This window comes from Chiloscyllium plagiosum, unplaced genomic scaffold, assembly GCF_037043375.1.
Source record: "Chiloscyllium plagiosum isolate Xiang-an unplaced genomic scaffold, Cpla_swu_hap1 HiC_scaffold_5, whole genome shotgun sequence".
NCBI classification, from domain to species: Eukaryota; Metazoa; Chordata; class Chondrichthyes; order Orectolobiformes; family Hemiscylliidae; genus Chiloscyllium; species Chiloscyllium plagiosum.
The window spans coordinates 94,911,834-94,933,540 of record NW_028270143.1 but is presented as its reverse complement, the minus strand read 5'-3'; the positions used below and the strand labels follow the sequence as shown (position 1 = coordinate 94,933,540).

At 41.5% G+C, this 21,707-nt stretch overlaps 1 protein-coding gene across 9 annotated transcripts in view; it reads left to right on the top strand.

Annotated features, from left to right (window-relative positions):
• Positions 1-21,707, top strand: part of LOC122550075 (zinc finger protein 438-like) — a 269,065-nt gene that overhangs the window by 171,805 nt on the left and 75,553 nt on the right. For 7 of the 9 annotated variants that reach the window (XR_015757244.1, XM_087987500.1, XM_087987499.1 and 4 more), the window contains one exon: positions 11,597-11,682. The exons of 1 other annotated variant lie outside the window; for it this stretch is intronic. Coding sequence is in view for 6 of the 8 variants with exons in the window: in XM_087987500.1 (XP_087843626.1) it covers positions 11,597-11,682 (86 nt within the window). In the remaining 2 variants the exon portion in view is untranslated. Of the gene's footprint in view, positions 1-11,596; positions 11,683-20,298; positions 20,393-21,707 lie in introns of those variants that run through there. One more of the 9 variants, XM_043690594.2, reaches the window with a different exon arrangement.

The following is a 21,707-nucleotide window of genomic DNA, read 5'->3' as shown; positions in this document are numbered from 1 at the left end:
GTCTTCACTAAGGCAGACACAAATAATCTTCAAAAAAATGCTAGGGGACAGAGTCCAGCATGAAGGAGGAACTGAAGGTAATCCTTCTTATTCTGGAAATGATATTGGGAAAATTGATGGGATTAAAATCTGATAAATCTCCAGACCTGATGCTCTGCATCCCAGATTACTTTAGGAAGTGGCTTTAGAAATAACGGATGCATTGGTGATCATTTTCCAGCATTCTGTGGACTCTGGATGAGTTCCAATGGACTGGAAGGCAGCTAGTGCAATGCTACTCTTTAAACATGGAGAGAGAAAATGGGAAATTATAGGCTGGTTAGCATGATATCAGTGGTGGGGAAAATACTGGAGTCAATCATTAACGATGTAATTACTAAGCGTTTGGAAAACCGTGACAAAATCGGTCCTGATCAGCATGGATTCATTAGAGGGAATTAGAGGATGTGACCAATAGAGTAGACATAGTGAATCAGTAGATGTCATGATGGAACAGTCGCAGGTACAGCAGGCAGTGAGGAAAGGTAATGGCATGCTCTCCTTCAAAGTGAAAGGATTTGAGTATTGGAGTAAGGATGCCTTGAGTATCGTGCAGTTTTGGTCTCCTAGTCTGAGGAAAGACATTCTTGCTATTGAGGGAGTCACCACACTGATTCTTGGGATGACAAGACTGTCATATGAGGAAAGACTGAATCAACTGGGCTTGTATTCACTGGAATTTAAAAGAATGCCGGTGGGCGGTCTCATAAAACATACAAACTCCTTGTGGGACTCGAAAAGAAATATTTGGGAAGAATGTTCCTAATGTTGGGGAAGTCCAGAACTAGGGGGTCATGGTCTAAGATTGAGGGGTAAGCCATTCAGGACTGAGATGAGGAATTTCTTCACTCAAAGTTGTGAACCTGTGGATTTCTCTCCCACAGAAAGCTGTTGGGACCAATATATTCAGGAGGAAGCTGGACCTGGTCCTTGCGGCTAACGGGATCAAGGGGCATGGGAAAAGGGTGGGAGTGAGATACTGAGATTGTGTGATCAGCCATGCTCATATTGAATGGTGGTGCAGACTCGAAAGGCTGAGTGGCCTACTTCTGCGCCTATTTTCTATGTTTCTTTTGGGTATGGTAAGACTCGAATCGGGCTAATGTCTGGCGAGAGGAGTGCTGAAGGGTGTGATGAGTAGTTAACAAGGTGAGTTTGGGGTGAATTTGAGAAACCCTCCATGAAACTAGGCAAAATTGACACTTTATTCCTGATGAAGGGCTTTTGCCCGAAACATCGATTTTACAGCTCCTCGGATGCTGCCTGAACTGCTGTGCTCTTCCAGCACCACTAACCCAGAATCTGGTTTCCAGCATCTACAGTCATTGTTTTTACAAAATTGACACTTTAGCCAAGCTATGGTAAAATTCAGCCAATTTTTTATATATGTCCAACTTCTTTAAAAAACATTTGGCGTTAACTTGTATACAGGGACAGTTGGGACTCTTGCGATATCAAAATTTCCCAAACCCTCTTGTCATTTAAGAAATACATTGTCATTCACTTTTTTCCCCTGAAGTAAATAATTTTGCACTTAGTCATAATATATTAACTGGCACAGTGGTTAGCACTGCTGCTTCACAGTAACAGGGTGACTGTCTATGTGGAGTTTGCCCTTTCTCATCTTCCCTGTGTGAGATTCTGCCAGGAGGTCTAGTTTCCTCCCACAGTCTAAAGATATGCATGTTAAATTGTCCTCTAGCATCCAGGGATGTGCAGGTTAGATAGATTAGCCATGATAAATGCAGGGTTATATGGAGAGGGTGGTGGGGTGGATCAGGGTGGGAACCTGTACAGAGGGTCAGAGCAGAATCAATGGGCCACATGGCCTCTTTCTGCACTGTAGGGATTCTATAATTCCAGTAGAAAGTGAAGACTGCAGACGCTGGAGATCAGAGTTGAGAGTGTGGTGCTGGAAAAGCACAGCAAGTCAGGCAGCATCCGAGGAGCAGGAGAATTGACGTTTTGGGCTTAAGCCCTTCATCAGGGCTTATGCCCAAAATGTCAATTCTCCTGCTCCTTGGATGCTGCCTGACCTGCTGTGCTTTTCCAGCATCACACTCTTCCATGATTCCAATCAACCTGTTCTTGTCCAATCACTTAGCCCAGAGTTAACCAAACGATTTGTATCAGGGTGGGGTCATGTTTCAATTTTTTCTCACACTCCATGACAAGTGAACAAACTCTAGAAAAACAAAGCTTACCACAACAATTTAGAACAGTCAACAATTCCAAGGCAATAGTTTGTTCATTTGGTTGAGTAATTGATAAACTTATCATTTAAAAAGTGCCAAACAGCAGAGCTAACTCAAAATCCTTTTTATGCATTTCAGAAAAACAAAGGGAAAAAGACTCTATTTGTTCTCAAGTCCTGATCACCAGGTCAGGGGGATGGGGTCCAGAACCGAATTAAGGATTTGGCTTAGCTAAAATTGACCTTGGTTCCCTTCCAGTGGGAAAGACTCTGAGCTGGCCTTGATGGATTTCACGTGGAAGTGGGAATCAGATGTGGGTCCTCAGTCGGCCAGAGATTTTCTGCTTTGTTGTTCGATCTTTAGGGATGGAAGAAGAGAGGGACGATGTGTGTGTGTGAGTGGCTCAGACACACTCGGCCATGCACACCTGCAAACCTGCTCAGCAACTATACTCAAACCTCTCACATCTTGACTAGCTTGCATACCCACAAGGATTCACTCAACAGCCTATCCGTATTCATTCACCATCCTTCCCATATTCTACAACAGTGTAATACCCCAGTCTCGTGTCTATGGTTTTGTTTACTAACTTGTGTGGGACCTTGTCAAAACCTTATAAAAATCTAAATCCGTCACATTTTCGGTTCTGGCGTAGCTGTTCTGCTAATTGCAGCCACATGAAACTCTCACAAGTTTATGCATCAATTCCTTTTTCATAAGTCTTTGTTGATTTTGCCCAATTATATCATTATTTTCAAAATGCCTAGCTATCACATCCTTTATAAGAGATTATATTATTTGCCCTGCTACTGATATCCAACTAGCAGGCATGTCATGCTCGTTTTACTCTATCCTCCCACATAAATTATGGTGTTACATTTACTATTTGCCAGTCTACTGAAACCAGTCTGATGATGACCACGACGTTGTTGATTGTTGGAAAAACCCATGTGGTTTGCTAATGCTCCCTAGGGAAGAAAGTGCTATCCTTACCTGGTCTAGACTAATTGTGACTCCTGCCCACAGCAGTTGATTGGCTCTTAACTGCCCTTTGGGATAGTCAACAAAAGGTGGCCTAGCCAGCGATGCCCTGATTCCATGAATGAATTTACAAAAAAGGGGCCAGAGTTGATGCAGATATCTCTAAGATTTGTCAGGCTGGATGTAATTGTAGAGGTAGAGAAAGAGAAGGATAAGGAAAAGGAGAGATTTCAAAACAAGAATGAGAATTTTAAAATCAAGGTGTTGCCTAATTGAGGGTCAGTGCAAGTGAATGAGCAACCAAGGTAACAGGGAGAGATGGGAGAAGGGGACTTGGTACAAGTTAGGACTTGGACAACAGAATTTTTGGTGACCTTAACTTTGTAGAATTTGAGGTTGGCCAGGACTCCGTTACATGGGGAAGTAATGGCCTAGTGGTGTTATCACTAGACTATGAATGCAAAAACTCAGCTGATGTTGTGGAGACCGAGATTCAAATCCTGCCATGGTGGATGCCAGAATTTGAATTCAATAAAGAACCTGGAATTCCAGCCTATTGATGACCATGAAGCCAATTGTTGGGAAAAGAACCCACCTGGTTGACTCATGTCCTTTTGGAAAGGAAATCTGCTATCCTAGTTTCGCCTACATGTGACTCCAGACCCAAAGCAATGAGGTTGATCCATCACTGTCCTCTGGGCTATTAGGGATGGGCAATAAATGTTGGTCGAGCCTGAGATTCCCACATTCCGTCAATGAATGAATGAATTTAAAAAAGTCAACTCTGAAGGTTTCAAAGGATTATAGATTACATAGCAGATGGGCTGAGGTGGGACAGAATTGGGTGATTTCATGGAAGTGGAAATAGTAAAGCAAAATACTGCTGTTGGACATCTGAAATAATGAACAAAATGGTAGAAGTATTCAGTGGGGAACTGACTGGGTTTGACCCGAAAGATTGACTCTGTTTCTGTTTTCGCATTTGCTGCCTGGCTTGCTGAACGTTGCTATCATTTCCTGTTTTAATCGGAGACAAGTTGTCTTGGTTATGGCACTGGCATATTGTCAGAAGCTCATCCTAAGATTAAGAATAGTGTTTCAGTCTCAAGTAGTTGTTTAAGAAAGAGATTGAGTTTTTGGCAGCAACCAAAGACAATGGTTTTTGTCTTCCTAATATTTCTTTACATCTCGATAATCAAGCACTGGGTTCTAAATAGTCCTGGATACAAGTATTTGTGAAAGATAAAGAAGGAAAGAAAATAGCTCACTCATTAAGGAGCCTATTACAGTGTTGCAGAAAGAGGTCTCGAGGACAAAATCCACTTGGTCTCGAGGATGTCAATCCGGGTGTTCCCTAACAGGTAACCCTGGATGAATCAGGACATACAGAACCTGCTAAAAAACCAGGTGTGAGGCCTTCATATCAGGAGACCCACTCAAATGTAAGGAATCCACGTTTGACCTTTGCAGAGCCATTAAGACAGCTAAGGACTGATGCCGATCCAAACTAGAGACCCAGACAGACACACAGCAACTATGACAAGGACTGAATGATATTACAGTTCTAAAAAGAGACAGTGCAAGATAGCAGATCGTCTTAACGCCTTCTATGCTTGCTTTGAGCAGAATTTTGACAGAGAGGTAACACCTATTCCAACAAGCCCTGATAAACTTATCCCAACAGTCACAGCATCAGAGGTCAGATCAGTTTTCCTTCATGTGAATCCAAGGAAAGCAATGGGACCCAGATGGAGTACCAGGCCGTGCACTCAGAGCATGTGCAGGTCAACTGGCATAGGTCTTCACAAACACCTTCAATCTCTCCCTGCAACAGGCCACTGTCTCTGCCTGTTTCAAGATGGCCAACATCATCCCTGTGCCTAAAGCTCACGCAGCATGTCTCAATGACTACCGCCCAGTGGCCCTAACTTCAGTGGTCATGAAGTGCTTTGAAATGCTGGTCATGGCATTAATCAGCATCAGCCTCCCCGTTACTCTTAACCACTCCAATTTGCCTATAGGACCAACAGATCAACGTCAGATGCCATATCAGTGAAGATTGGGGACAATATTTCATCCTCACTAACACTCAACACTGGAGCCTCCCAGGGGTGTGTACTCGGCCTCCTACTGTACTCACTGTATACCCATGACTGCATCGCCAAATACCGGATAAATGCCATTTACAAGTTCGCTGATGACACCACATGGCCGGTCGAATCTCAGATGGCGATGAAACAGACTGCAGATGGGAGGTAGAAGACCTGGAAAAATAGTGCACTGAGAACAACCTAGCTCTCAATGCCAGCAAAACCAAGGAGCTCATTATTGACTTCCGGCGGCATGTTATTCATCCCCCTCCTACACATTAACAGCACAGAGGTGGAACGAGTGGAGAGTGTCAAGCCTCTGGGAGTGGTCATCCATAGGCAGCTGAGGAGATTTGGCATGATGACGAAAACCCTTGCCAAAGTTTATAGGTGCGCCATTGAGACCATTTTGTCTGGATGTATCACTACCTGGTATGGCAACTGTACTATTCAAGATTGGAGATGGTTACAGAGAGTGGTGAACTCAGCCCAACAGTCACAAAGGCCAACCTCCCATCTACAGAATCCCTCTACCAGGCCCGCTGTCAAGGAAAGGCCACCAGCATTCTTAAATATCCATCCCACCCTTGCAATGTTTTTCTACAACCTGTACCATCAGGGAGAAGATACAGAAGCCCAAATTCAATTCAATTCAATTGGTCGGAGCTATGAAACAATAGAGATCCTGTTAACTACTGAATGTACAGAGTAGCCCAGTAATTAGTGACAAAGACATTGAACAATAAATTTGCAAGGAAATTAGAGATGTGCAAAAATGAAATAGAACTTATAGTGATCAACTTTAATGTCCTAATTGTAAACTGTGATATATGGGGAAGAGATCATGAGTATGAAGACAAATTTTGTGGATTAGCATGTTTTACTGGTAGATCTGGTTCTTGGGAATGAGGTGGCTCCAATGTGTCAAGTGTCTGTCGGGGAGTGTTCAGGGGACAATGATCATAGCCAACCTAAATCTTAAGATTCTATGGAAAAAGACAGGAACAAGCCAGAGTGAAAATAATTTATTTGGTTACAAGTGGCTAATAAAATACATGGAGTAATAAACTTCAAGGATTCACAAACCTCAAAGCTAGTGAAAAGAACGGACAAAAGCTACAGGGGGTAGGCTGGGAATAGCTGGGTTGCACCCGCAGAGAAGTGGCATGGATACAATCAGCTAGATGACCACGTCCTTGCTGTAACATGTTTACTGACGCAACGTTTAGTCTTCTGTTACGTATATGAATCATTTTTATATCACCTGAAGGTAATAATATATTGGTAATGTTACTAAACTAGTAATCCAGAGACCCAGATACTGCTCTGGGGACCCAGATTCAAATCCCACCAAAACAGATAGTGTCATTTAAATGTTTAAAAAAATCTGGAATTAAAGGACTCCAGTAGGTGACCATATAGCCATTATTGATTGTCATTAAAATTAATCCTTAACTGGTCTTGCCTACAAGTGATTCCAGACGAGGAACTTAACTGGCTTCTCTAATGGCCTAACAAGTCACTCAGTTGCATTAAATTTCTTTAAAAAAAGTCTCGGAAGGAATGAAACTGGACTAAGTAGCAGAAACAACAAGACACTCAGCCCTGATAAACATCCTTGAGTCCTCCTTAGTAACATTTGGGATTGCATGCAAACTTTAGGACAGTTATCTCACATCCTGACGTAGTTATACTCTCAGAATCTAATCTTACTGATGATGTCTCGAATACCACAGTGATAATCACTGTGGTATCCAGTTAGGAGGGAGTTGCCTTGGGAATCCTGAATATTGACTTCAAACCCCATGACATGTCGGGTCATACATGGGCTAGCTACCTCCTGTTGATTATCACATACCACCCTGAGCTGATGAATCATTACTCCTGTGTTGAACACCACATGAAGGAAGCACTCAGGGTGACAAAATACTCTGGGTGGAGGGTTTCAGTGTCCATCATCAAGAATGGCTCAGCAGCACCACAACTGACAGAGTTAGTCAAATCCTAAGCAGGTGTTGAAACCAATAAAGAAAAACATATTTCATTTCAATCTCAACAATCTGTGTTGATAGGAGGAATGACCACCACGTATTTCTACGTGGAGATGAAGGCCCACCTTTCTATTGAGGATTTTTAAATGTGCTCTGTGGCATTATTGCTGTGCTAAATTGGTTAGATTTCAGGTAGACACAATGCTGATGAAGGGCTTATGCCTGAAATGTCAACACTTCTGCTCTTTGGATGCTAGGAGAAAGTGCGGACTGCAGATGCTGGGGATCAGAGCTTAAAAATGTGTTGCTGGAAAAACGCAGCAGGTCAGGCAGCATCAAAGGAGAAGGAGAATCGGCGTTTCGGGCATAAGCCCTTCTTCAGGATGCTGTCTGGCCTGTTGTTGCGTTTCCAGTGCCACACTTTTCAACTCTGATCTCCAGCATCTGTAGTCCTCACTTTTTTTCTTAGATTTCAAATAGTTCTAACAACCCGAGACTGGGCATCCAGGAGGCACTGTCAGCCCTCAGCAGCAGCAGAAATGTAATTGAACACAATCGTCAACCTAATCGCTTGGCATATCCTCTATTCTACCACTACCATTAAGTCAGAGGATCAACCTGTTTAATGAAGAGTGCAGGAGGGCTTGTCAACAATAGCACCAGTGACAACAGAAGTGTCAACTTCTTGAAGCCAGAACACAACACTACTCATGTACCAAACAGCATAAGCAGCAAGTTAAAGACAGGGTTAAGCCTTTCCAAAACCAATAGACCAAATCTAAGATCTGCAGTCCTGTTACATTGTCATGAATGGTGGTGGACAGTTCATGAACCCGAATAACTCACTGGAGGAGCAAGCTTCATTAATATCAAGCTTCATTAACCTCAAAAATTGGGTTGACCAAAACATCAGTTCAAAAGATGAGACTGAAGCATTCTTGACTGTCTTCAGTCAGAATTGCCAAGTGGGTATTCATTTTGGTCTCCTACAGAGCATCCCAATATCATTGATGCCACTCCTCAGCCATTTAATTCGCTCTGGCATATTAAGAAACAGTTGGAGCTATAGGATGCTGCAAAGACTACGGATTCTGACAAAATTCTGGCAATGGCACTGAAGACTGGTGCTCCAGAACTTGATCCAAACGTAGCCAGTCTGTTTCAGTACAGCTACAAAACTGACAGCTAAACTGTTCTGTCGATAGTTTGCCAGGTATGTCGTGTACACAAAAAGCAGGAGAAATCCAAACTGAACAATTACCACCCCATCAGTCAACTTCGATCATCACTGAAGCAATTGAAAGAGTCATTAACTGTGTTGTCACGTAGAATTCGCTTAGTAATAAGCTGCTTACTGATTCCACCATTTAGATTCCACCAAGGCCATTCAACTCCTGACGATTGCAGCCTTAATTCAAACATGGACAAAAGAGCTGAATTCTAGAGGTGAGACGAGACTGACTGCCCTTGACATGAAGGCCTTATTTCACTGAATGTGGTATCACGGAACCCTCGCAAAACTGGAGTCAGTGGGAATCAGGAGAAAACTCTCTGCTGGTTGAAGTCATATCTAGCACTTAGGAAGGTAATACTGATTTTTAGATGTTGATCATCTCAGCTGTGGAACGACATTGCAGAAATTCCTCAGCATTGTGCCCAGGTCCATCTACCTTCAACTATTTCATAAGTCACCTTTCTCCCTATCATAAGATCAGAAGTCTGAATGTGATAATTACACAATTGTTAGCATCATTCACAACTTCAGTTACTGAAGCCAGCAAGATCAGGACTGTATCCAGGCTTGGATTGACAAGTGACAAATATCATCCACACCCCACAGTGTCAGGCAATGAACCTATCAAAACGAGAGAATCCAAATATCACATTTTGATATTCAGTGGCATGACCATCGCTAAATCACCCCGACCAACTATTTGGGTGTTACCATTGACTGGAAACTGAACTGGACTAGGCACATAAATGTAGTGACTACAAGAGCAGGTCAAGACTAGGAATCCCACAATAAAAAATCATCACTTGACCTCCCCATACCCAGTTCACCATTTCAGGCATAGGTCAGGAATGTGCCAGAATGCACCCCACCTACGTTGATAGAGTTATAGAAATGTGCAGCATGGAAACAGACCCTTTGTTCCAACTCGTCCATGCTGACCAGATATCCTAAATTAATCAAGTCCCATTTACAGCATTTGGCCCATATCCCTCAAAGCCCTTCCTATCCATATACCCATTCAGATGCTTTTTAAATGTTGTAATTGTACCAGTCATCACCGCTCCTCTGGCAGCTCATTCCATCCACCATTCTAATATTTTTCTACTGGGTAGACCTTCAAAGTCTGTGTGAAGCTGTAGCTTTTGGAAGCAGAAGTTGTGTGTCTGGATGTCAATCAACATTAACAGAGCTCCCCAGGTAGAGGGAACAACTCTCCCCACTTAACTGGATGAGAACAGCTCCAACAACACTCAAGAAGCTTGACAGCCCGCTTGATTAGCATCCAAAACATTCACCACTGATTCATAGGAGTAGCAATGTGAGCAAACTACAAGATGCACTACAGAAATTCACCAAGGCTCCTCAGACTGCATCTACCAGATCCATGATTAATACCATCAAGAAAGACAAGTGCAACAGGTGAATGGAAGCACCGCAACCTGCAGGTTCCTCTCAAACCCACTCTCCCCTCCTGATTTGGAATTGTACCATGTACAGTTCTGTTCATCACATTACCAAAAGAATGTGGACGCTTTGGAGAAGGTGCAGAGAAGGTTTACGAGGATGTTGCCTAGTTTGGAAGGTGCTAGCTATGAAGAGAGGTTGAGTAGGTTAGGTTTTTTTTCAATAGAGAAAAGGAGATCGAGGGGGAGCCTGATTGAGGTTTACAAAATCATGAAGGGTATAGACAGGGTGGATGGAGATATGTTTTTTCCCAGGGTGAGGGATTCAATAACGAGAGGTCACACTTTCAAGGTGAGAGTGAATAGTTTAAGGGGGATACATGCGGCAAGTACTTTACACAGAGGGTGGTGGGTGTCTGGAACACGTTGCCAGCAGAGGTAGTAGAGGCAGGCACAGTAGATTCATTTAAGATGTGTCTTGACAGATGCATGAATAGGTGGGGAGCAGAGGGATACAGATGCTTAGGAATTGGGCGACAGGTTTAGACACTGGATTTGGATCAGCTCAGGCTTGGAGGGCTGAAGGGCCTGTTCCTGGGCTGTAAGTTTTCTTTGTTCTATATTGCCGTTGTTTTTGTGTTGTTGGTCAGAAGCCTGGAAACACTCTCACTGACTGTACCTTTGTCAAATGGATAGCAGCAGTTCAAGAAGGTAGCTCACCACTGCCACCATCATGTTAAGAGCAATTAGTGATGGGCAATAAAAGCCAGTCCAGCCAGCAAGTCCCCCATCCCTGAATGACTTTTAAAAATCCAATATTTTGAGACCAGAATTGTTCATACAACTTGAAGTGTGTCTGATCAAGGTTTTCTGCACATTTAACTAACCTCTGACATTTACTGCTGATCTGTAACTGAGTGGCATGTTGGGCCACTTCACAGGGAAGTCAAGAGTTAATCCAGTTGGTGTGATACTGGAGCCATAGCCAAGCTAGTTTGTCTCATGTTTCCTTCACCAAATAGTGAGCCTGTTATAATGGCAATGTGACAGTTTTATGTTCACTTTGTATTTTCAAATTTTCTTGCACTGAATTCAGTATCAAAATCCAAGTTTAAACCTGTATAATTTGAATTCTTAGTGCAATTGCTTGGATTACATGTCCAGTCGCTAACAGTTGCCTAACTGAACCCATTGTAGTAGGAAATAGAAAATTTGTTTTTGGTGAGATAAAATTTAAAACCTGGATCCATTTATGGAACACGGCAATACTAACTAGCAATGGTGAATTGTCAGTTGTAATTGAAGAGCATAGTCATATTGTTGCAATTTCTTCTCTCCTGCAGTATGTCACTTTATTATAAAAATCACAGATTTTGTCCTCATTTTACTGCCTTAATCATTTTTTCTTGTGTTTTGAGTTAAAGACTCTGCTGTATGAATTATGCTTTATAGGTTTTGAAATAAGAAAACATGTGACCTGTATGTAAACATGCATGATTTATGAGCATCGAATGTTTTGATTTCATTATGTTTTTATCGCATTATTTTACTGAATTGTGAAAATACCTGAAATGAAGTGGCCTGTAATGTTAGTAATACATGATGTTGAATCAATTGTGTTTGCCTCTACACAAGAGAGTATTCTGCATTTTTTTTGTTACAGACAAGAAGTTGACAGTGTAGATGACAGCCAAATACAAAGCTGTGAACAGATGCAGGATTTTATTCATGACTCATCAAAAGCTGCTGGTAAGGTATTATCTTTCAGTAAATGGAGTGACTAACTTGGAGCACTAGGAAATCTTGTAAATTGATGAAGTATATACTTTTCAGGTAGAAAATTAGGAATATGTTTTGATTTGAATTAATTATGTTTGCACTTATGTCACTAAATGCATGTTAACCCCCAGTCATCTATAGTGACCTACTTTATCTGTGTGCCCATTGGTGAAACTGCATTGTGCTCTGCGATCTTAAGTGCATAGTAATCATAGAAAGTTATCATTAAGGTACACAATGATGAAAGGAAAGGAAGAATAATGAGCATTCATTTAGAGAAATGAAGTGTAGTGTGTTGGCTTTTTGTTAAATGTTATTGCATTTAGTTTTGTAGTGCCATCAGACATATAGGGCAGTCAACAGTAAGTCTTGTAGTTGACCATTATTATTCTTTGTCACCTGAATGCCATGAAATTGGGAGAATTGATTTGAAACACTGTTGAATTTATTGACTTCAATTCAAAGAGCAAAGAATAATACTGCACAGGAACAGGTCCTTTGGCCCTCAAAGCCTGTACCGACACATTTGGCCCTTCTATACTAAAACTGTCTTCACTTACAGGATCCATATCCCACTATTCCCCTCCCTGTCATGTGTTTGTCTAGGTGCTTCTTGAATGTTACTACTGTGTCTGCTTCCACCACCACCTCTAGCAGCGCATTCCTGGCACTCTCCACCCGTTGTGTGAAAAACTTGCTTCGCACATCTCTCTTGCCCCACCCTGTACCTTGAACCTGTGTCCCCTAGTGATTGACCCCTCCACCTCAGGGTCTCCACCCCTGAGACTTTCCATTATATTCATGCCATTCACAAATATTAAACTTACATCAGATTGCCCCTCAACTTCCTGTGTTGCATTGAAAACAAACCCAGTCTATCCTACCTTTCTTCATTGCTAAAATCCCCATACCAGACAACATCCTGGTATACCTTTTCTGTACCATATCCAAAGGTTAAATGTTGATATGCTGAAGTCTTGTGCCTGGGAAATCTTTCCCAGGTTAACCCAGTACCCAATATGGATAATCTGGGGACCCTCTGCTTCTCCCTTGAACTGACAACCAAACAGACTTGCCTAATAATCTCTCCTTTAACTTGCCTCACTTACTGTAGATAAAGGCGTAAGTGTGGATACTTGCAAGGGTCCTAATTATTTGCCCTATCACTTCGAGCACTTAAACCCCATCCAGTGGCACTTTCGTATGCATTCTGAAGAGTTATGACTCCCAGATTTTTACATCCTTTCTCCTCACTGTCCAAAGCCCCAAATATTACTTTGAGGTGAAACTGATTTATTTATGCTTGTTTCAGTTTAGTCTCCTGTGTTTGCTGTTCACAATGCATTCTTGACGTGGGGAGGAAACCAGGCAAGCTGATATTATGCAGAACACCTTCATTCAGTCCACACAGATGGCATTGCCCTTCCAGTTGCTTTGCATTTTAATTCAACATCTTGCTGTCATGTTCACATTTCTGTTCTTGGTGTTGCAAAGTCTTCCACAGAAATCCAGTGCAAGCTGCAAAATAGATTAGCAATTTGGATAGGATCTCATTTTGCATTTCCGTACATTACAGCCTTCTGGACTCAACACAGAATTCAACAACTTCATATCATGAGCATGATTTGTTCTTGGTTCAGTCTACGTTGTTTTAATATGTTTGCTTACTTCACAGATTTGTCCTTCATTTTTCCATAAACATTTAGGATGTTTTGTATCTATAATCCAATAATCACTCCTTTCTCCATGACATCCTTGTCATTTAATGTCTCTCATTCTTTAATCTTTCCTTGATCTGTCCTTCTACGTAACCATAAAACAAGCAAGATGGCAGTGGCAGAGTAGACAGTGCAGGGCTCTTGTGCCTGGCCTTGTCCATTCCATCTGCTTTTCTTTTTTTCTTTTTTTCTCACCTTTTGGCGGAAGGCAGCTTCATGGGGTCCAGAATGTGGGAGGTGGTGAGCCTAGATCGGAATCCTGGCAGCGGTGTCAAGGATGTGGCTGGCAGAGGGGCAAGCATGGGGAACCACTATCAGTGGAGAAGACTTCTGCTAGGTGGAGGAGGGATCTTTTGGGCACCTTCTCTGGAGTCTTATGGCTGGGATTCCAGTATCCTGGTGTGGAGGCCTGCTTTGGCAGCAGCCCCACATGGTAATCTTGCAGTGGTACTGTCTTTTCCTGAACCCAGAAACCATTAATTGAACTAAGATGGACTTTGTCTTACATTCTTTTTCTTATCTCTGCCTTCTGTTGTTATTATAGGCACCGTGGTATGGCAATTTAAGTACTTCACTATACTTTTTTTTTGTAAAACGTACAAGTCACAATACACAACTATTCTATTCTATTCCCCACACCTTTCCCAATACGACAAACTCATCACATTTCTACCCCAGTTCAGTTCTGAAGAAGTCATATTGGACTCAAAATTTTACTTTGGTTTCTCTCTCAACAGATACTGTTCGAGCTTTCATTTGTTTTTGTTCCTCATCAACTCAGTGACTTTCAGAAACTAAGCATGTCCAAAATATTATGTAACAAAGGTAGCAAGGTAGCCTTCTGCATCAATGTGTGTTTTTCTTTTACTACACACTTGGTTGTAAGCTCAACATCTCTTCAATTCCCTTAGCCATTTTTGGATCAACCTCTGTGGACCTCTTTAAACTTGGCTATTGGATTTTACTTTTCTTCTGTTTGTCTATTCTCTTCCATCACCAACTCAACAAATCTATCTCAATCACTATATTTGCATTTTAGAAATTTGCAGAATATTTTTCAGTACCTGATTTAAAAAGTCTGTTGTTCATTTATGGTAGTATACATTCATCTTCCTGATCCTTCATATCAAGACTGTGAAAGCTGCAGCCCACATGAATATGCATACTCCATGATGCATTTTCCTTTGCAGCAAAACATTCTGGTTAGACTTAATGCTTCTTCTGGGCACCAAACGTGTGATTGAGAATTCAGTGAGGGAGGACATGTCTATGGGGTTACCTTGATACGAAAACACTGTAGCTCCAAAATGCTGTGCTCAGTAATAGATTAGTTTAGTATTCAGCAATATTGCATTTTTATTTCTTTCTGGATTTTTCGTGTTTTCCAGCTTTACTTAATTAATTATGTTTGGACCTACAAACATTAACCTACAGAATAAAACCTACTGATATAAAACTACTCTGAGACCAGGACTTTTGTCTGTGACTTCTTTTGACCATGTAATTGTGCTTCAATATATTAACACTTGCAATTCCTTTATATCTGATTCCAGCAAAGTGCAGGTGCACCTATTTCTTATGCAAAATAGTAAACACAGTCCAGGATAATTCACCATGGGAATGAACACTTTTCTGATTGTCTACATCTGTTGCAATAATGTAGCCAATGCCAGTGACAAGAAAGCAAGACTAAAACATCTGCCCAGGAGACCACCAACAGATGCTAACATTGCAGATGGTTTGCATGATAGTCATTCAGTGACAAAGGCAGGATACTTTGACAACAGTGTTATTAATCTCTGCCAAAAAAAGTAATGTGTGTCTTGATTCAGCCAGAAAGCCACTTTTAATCAAGAACTAATTGATAAGAAAGAGGTTTTATTAACTGCTTAACATCTGTAAAATGTGATTAGAACAGCGTACTTTTCTGGCTTTATGGTGGGATTTTGACGAATTGTATTTCTTTTTGTGAATTGTACCTGACACAAAGCTTTCTTGGAGGCGGTTAGCAGAATCTCATACCTCATGGCATCTCTCACTTAATGAACTAGTTTTCCAATTTATATTTTGTGCTTACCAAAAGGTACTCTACTCTCTATGTACAGAGGAACCTCGATTATCCGAAGGACATGGGCGGGGAGTATTTCATTCGGTTAATCGAGTTCTGGATAATTGAATGCTGGGTAACACAGTTTAGCTGAGCCTCGGGACATTGCGATCTTGATGGATAATCCAATATTTGGATAATCGGATACGGGACAATCGAGGTTCCTCTGCATACAACTGTATAATGTTGCCATTCTGTTTAACAGTTTAAAAAATAAACTATTACTCCCTGCACATCCCATTTCTTTCTTAAAATATCTCGGCATAAATTTTTTTCCAGCAGGCAGAAATGAATCTTATTTTAGCTAGCATTGAAATTTGTGCTAGCCTGAGCAATTTGGTTGGAATTTGCACACCTCAGGACAGATCAAGTAGTCAGGGGAATGGATCAAAGAGATGTAAATGCTGATGAAGACATTTAGTGAATAAGGAAATGAATTTTATTTTCTTCAGTGCAGAACTTTGAAGCTCCACTGCTGTGTAGTGTGTTGGACATTTTCATGATGAGGCACACATTAATATTCAACAATATTACATCTTTCTTTCTTTCTGGATTCTTCCTGTTTTCCAGCTTTACCTTATTTGGTGGCCAATGCAAGCATTAACCTATAGAATAAAACCTCCTGATAACACAACTGTATTGAGATAAAGGTTTTTTTCCTGTTACCCAATTTGATCACATCATTTTGCTTCATGGAATCAGCACTTGTACTTCCTTTATATCAGATTACTGTAAAGTATAGGTGCACTAATTGCTTATGTACAATAGAATACCATCCTGGATAATTTTTCAATGACTACATTATTGCAACAGATAAATCGACATCAGTGATAATCCCAGGAACAGCTGTAAATCATGAAGTGGAAGGATTGGAGGAACTCAAGAAAAATACAATCGCCAGGGAGGTGCAGCTCAGCAAGTTGTTGGAACTGCTGGATGAAAAGTCCCTGGGTCCTGATGGGCTGCAGGAGTTTCACCAGTTTGTGTCCTCAGCCCAAACATCTTTAGCAGCATCACTGTGACCTTCCCTTCATTGTAGGATTAGAATTCTTTTGTTAAATTAATTCGTGGAGTGTGGGTAGTGCCTTCTGGCCAGAATTTATTTCCCATCCCGAAATACTCTTGAGAATGTGGTGGTGAACTGCCTTCTTGAACTGCTGCAATCCATGTGCCATTAGCGAGGGCATTCCAGGATTTTGATCCAGCAGTGGTAAAGGAGCAGTGATATATATCCAAGTCAGGTTGGTGAGTGGCTTGGAGGGGAAATATAGGTGGTGATATTCCCATGTTTCTGTTGCCCTTGTCCTTCTGGATGGACAAGGTTGGGGGTTTGGAAGGTGCCGTCTAAGGATCTTTGATGAATTTCTGTAGTGCATCTTGTAAATAGTACACGCTTTGGTGGTGGAGGGAGTTGATGCTTGTGGATGTGTTGCCAATCAAGTGGGCTACTTTGTCCTGGATGGTGTCAACTTTCTTGAGTGTTGTTGAGCCGCACCCTCCAGGCATTTGGGAAGTTCATCATGCTCCTGACTTGTCCCTTGTAGATAGTGGACAGGCTTTAGGGAATCAGGAGGTGAGTTATTCACCGCAGTACTCCAAGGCTCTCACCTGCTCTTGTAGCCACTGTGGTTATGTAGTGAGTCCAGTTGTGGTTCTGGTCACTGGTAACCCAAGGATGTTCATGGTGGGAGTTCCAGTAACAGCATTAAGTATCAACACAGGTGATTAGATTGTCACTGATTGGAGATTACCATTCCTTGGCATTTGTGTGGCATGTATGTTAGTTGCCAATTGTCAGCCCAGACTTGGATATTGTCCAGATCTTGTTGCATTTGAACGTGGACTGCTTCAGTATCTGGTAATGTTCATTGAAGATTGCAAATAAATATTCCGTACAATTTGATTTCTCTCATACTGATGCAGTCCACATCCTTATACAACAAGACCTGGTCAACTTTGAAGCTTGGGCCGAGAATTGACAAGTAATGTCATGCCCCACATGTCAGGCAATGTCCATAGAGTCATTGAGATGTACAGCACAGAAACAGACCCTTCAGTCCAACTTGTCCATGCCGACCAGATATCCCAACCTAATCTAGTCCCACCTGCCAGCACCCAGCCCATAGCCCTCCAAACCCTTGCTATTCATATACCCATCCAGATGCCTTTTAAATGTTGCAGTTGTACCAGCCTCCACCACTTCCTCTGGCAGCCCATTCCACACAGGCACCACCCTCTGCATGAAAATATTACCCCTTATGTCTCTTTTTTATCTTTCCCCTTTGCCCTCTAGTCTGGACTCCCCCACCCCAGTGAAAAGACCTTGTCTATTTATTCTGTCATGCCCCTCATGATTTTATAAGCCTCTATCAGGTTACCCCTCAGCCTCCGACGCACGAGGGAAAACAGCCTTAGCCTATTCAACCTCTCCCTCTAGCTCAAATCCTCCAACCCTGGCAACACCCTTGTAAATCTTTTCTGAACCCTTTCAAGTTTCACAACATCCTTCAGCGAGGAAGGAGTCCTGAATTGCCTGCAGTATTCCAAAAATGGCCTAACCAATGTCCTGTACAGCCGCAACATGACCTCCCAACTCCTGTACTCAAAACTCTGACCAAGAAAGGAAAGCATACCAAACGCTGCCTTCGCTATCCTATCTCCGTGAAACTGTACTTCCAAGGAGCTATGAATCTGCATCCAAGGTCTTTGTTCAGCAACACTTCCCAGGACCTTACCATTAAGTGTATAAGTACTGCTAAGATCTGCTTTCTCAAACTGCAGCACCTCGCATTTATCTAAATTGGACTTTATCTACCACTTCTTAGCCCATTGGCCCATCTGATCCAGATCCCATTGTAATCTGAGGTAACCTTCTTCACTGTCCACTACACTTCCAATTTTGGTCTCATCTGCAAACTTACTAACTTTACCTCTTATACTTACATCAAGATCATTTATATAAATAATGAAAAATAGTGGACCCAGCACCAGTCCTTGTGGCATTTCATTGGTCACAGGCCTCCAGTCTAAAAAGCAACCCTCCATCACCACCACACTCTGTCTTCTATCTTTGAGCCAGTTCTGTATCCAAATGGCTAGTTCTCCCTGTATTCCATGATATCTAACCTTTCTAACCAGTCTCCCATGGGAACCTTGTCGAACGCCTTACTGAAGTCCATGTAGATCATGTCTACCACTTTGCCCTCATCAATCCTCTTTGTTCCTTCTTCAAAAATCTCAGTCAAATTTGTGAAACACGATTTCCCACACACAGACCTTGCCTTTTCAAAGTTCATCATCGACAAAAGAATATGCAACCATCTCCCCATAATATCCAATAACATTACCTTGCCAAACACCATGCTAATACCCTTTGGGTTATCATTGTTGTTGAAGTATTTGGTCAAAAACTGTGAATTCTGTGGCAAGTAACTCCACCTCCTGAATTGCCAAAACAGATACACATTTACAAGACATAAATTAATGGTATGATATCATACTGTCCACTTGCCTGGATGGGTGCAGCACCGACAACACTGAAGAAGCTTGGCACCATCTAGGTCAAAGCTAGGTCACTAGCACACTGTCACTGGGTCAAAATTCTGGAAACTTTGTTAACAGCATTGCATGTGTACTTAGCAGTTTCAGAAGACAGCTCACCATCACCATCAAGAGCAATTCATGTTAGATGAATAAATGTTAGCTTGGCCAGCCATAGGATCCTATGACATTCATGGCCAGTTATCCCATTGTGTTTGTGCTGGCTGAAGAATGAGTCTCTGGTGGTGGAGGGTTTATCATCTTTCTATAATAAGGTGGCCCATACTGCGCATCCAGACTCAACTTTGGGTCTAGGTAATGATTTATATAGCTCCAGCTATGTAACATCTCTGCATTCTCATTTGGTATTCCTTGGCTAATAAAGAAAATGATTTCAAATCAGAAACAAAAACAGAAGTTTGCTGGAAAGGCTCACGAGGTCTGGCAGCATCTGTGAAGAGAAATCAGAGTTAATATTTCAGAACTGTTGTGAGGAAGGGTCACTGGACCTGAAATGTTAATTCTGATTCCTTTTCACAGATGCTACCAGACCAGCTAAGCTTTTCCAGCAACTTCTGTTTTGTTTCGGATTTACAGCATCTGCAGATCTTTTAGGTTTTCAAAGGATTTCAAATGCCTTTTACCCACTTTATTATCCTTTCCTGGTACTTTCAGGGATCTGAGGATGTTCACTGCAAAGTATTTTCGGTGTTCTTGTATTACTTACGAATTTCTTTGCCTTGTTTAACCTCATGAATGTATTATCTCATACTTCTCTGTGTTGAATGCTGTTTGCCAGTTTTCTGTTCACCTGACCAGTCCTTTGCTTACCTTACTTCAGTCTTCAGCTATCCTCCTCACTATGAACTAATGGACTAATTGTGTTGTCCACAAACTTCTTGATTGTGCCTTTACATTTCAGTCCAAATGTTAATACGTGCCAAAAAATGGGAAAAAAAGACAAGATAGGTATATGATTGTGAATATGTTGGGTTTAAATAGCACTAGCTCTACAGAAATCACCCCCCTATTGACATTTGGAGAATTTGAATAGCCCTGACCATGTTTTGCTGAGTAAAGTGGAATATTTACGTGATTTGCTTAAAGCATAGTGCTATCACTTGGAAAAGAGCTCGTCACAGAGCCTATGGCTAGATATGGAGACTGAAACTTCCCAACCTATTCTTCCCTAGCTAATTTGCCTTTCATATTCCCATCACAGGAGTCTAAATGACTTAAACCACAAGGTATAAGTGCAGAAGACAAAGAGTGAGAAGCACAGAGAGTGATACTTACTGGAAAAAAAAACTGATAAGTATGATGATGCCTTTCCCAAGGTGGATTTTGTATGATCTTTTGATTCATAAACCCCAGGCACTTCCTTGTTGTATTAGACTGGGGTATGTGCATGACAGAACCAGCAGAATTTTCAGCTACACATGTTTTTTTAATTCTTCACTGGGACTGGCTAAACCAATATTTATTGCCCATTCCTAATTTCTTGGAGGGCAGTTAACAGTTAACCACATTGCCTTGGGTCTGGATTCACATGTAGACCAGATCAGGTAAAGCTGGCAGATTTCCTTCCCTAAAAGACATTGTGTGAATTTTTATACCAATCGACAGTGGTTATGAGGTCTCTGTTGGACTAATTTTTTTAATTTCAGCTTTTTAAAATATGGAATTCAGATTTCCCCAATGCCATGATGGGATTTGAACCCATGTCCTCTGAACCTTAGCCTGGAGTTCTGAATTACTAACCGGGTCAGGATAGTACGGAAAGTTTTAGTCTCCGTACATTGCCGTAGGCTCTCTGGTGAAGTTCTTTTCCAAGTAATAATGTCTGCAACCTGGGCTCCCTTGAAATGTCACCCAAAGTTTAGAATGCCAGAGACACTGGTATTTTCTTCCATTTAACTCCTATCTTATAGTAGAGGTTTCTCTGCTCATGGAACGTATGTGAGGGCTGAGACACAAACAGATCTGAGATTCTGTGAATGTTAAATTTGTATTGTCAATGCCTTAATTATGTATTTAAGAATTGATTTCAGTTAATCAGGGTTACATTCTACATTCATGTCGCAATCAAGAAGAATTTTTATCAATCCATTATTTTGATCTATTGATTTCCAATTTCTTAATCAAAACTGACAAGTGTCAAGCTATGAGTATGAGATGTTGCCCCGTTAAAGTGGTGTGGAAAGAGGAGATCAGTTGTGTAATGATCACTTTCTCTGCAGTGGTTTCATTTTCAGGACTCTGTGCATCACATTGATAAGTTCACTCATGGTTGGGGTGGAGAGTGAGGAGTATAATCCTAATTCTTAATGGATCCATCTAAACACAGGATCTTGAATAAAAACAGGTAGTGCTTGAGAAACTCAGCAGGTCTGGTAACATTTGTGGCAAGAGAAAAAGAGATCACATTTCCAGTCCAACTGCTCTTGCTTTTATTTAAACTTCATTTGAACTTTATCTTATCTTGCCCAAGTTCACCCAGCCTTTTAAGTTGATTTATTTGTTTTTCAGAGCCTTTGAGCTTCTGGTGTTTATACAGCATTATTTTTAAATGTAGAATATTAAGTAGACTAGTGATTTTCAACCCCAGTTTAGTTTGAGAGATTCCTTCC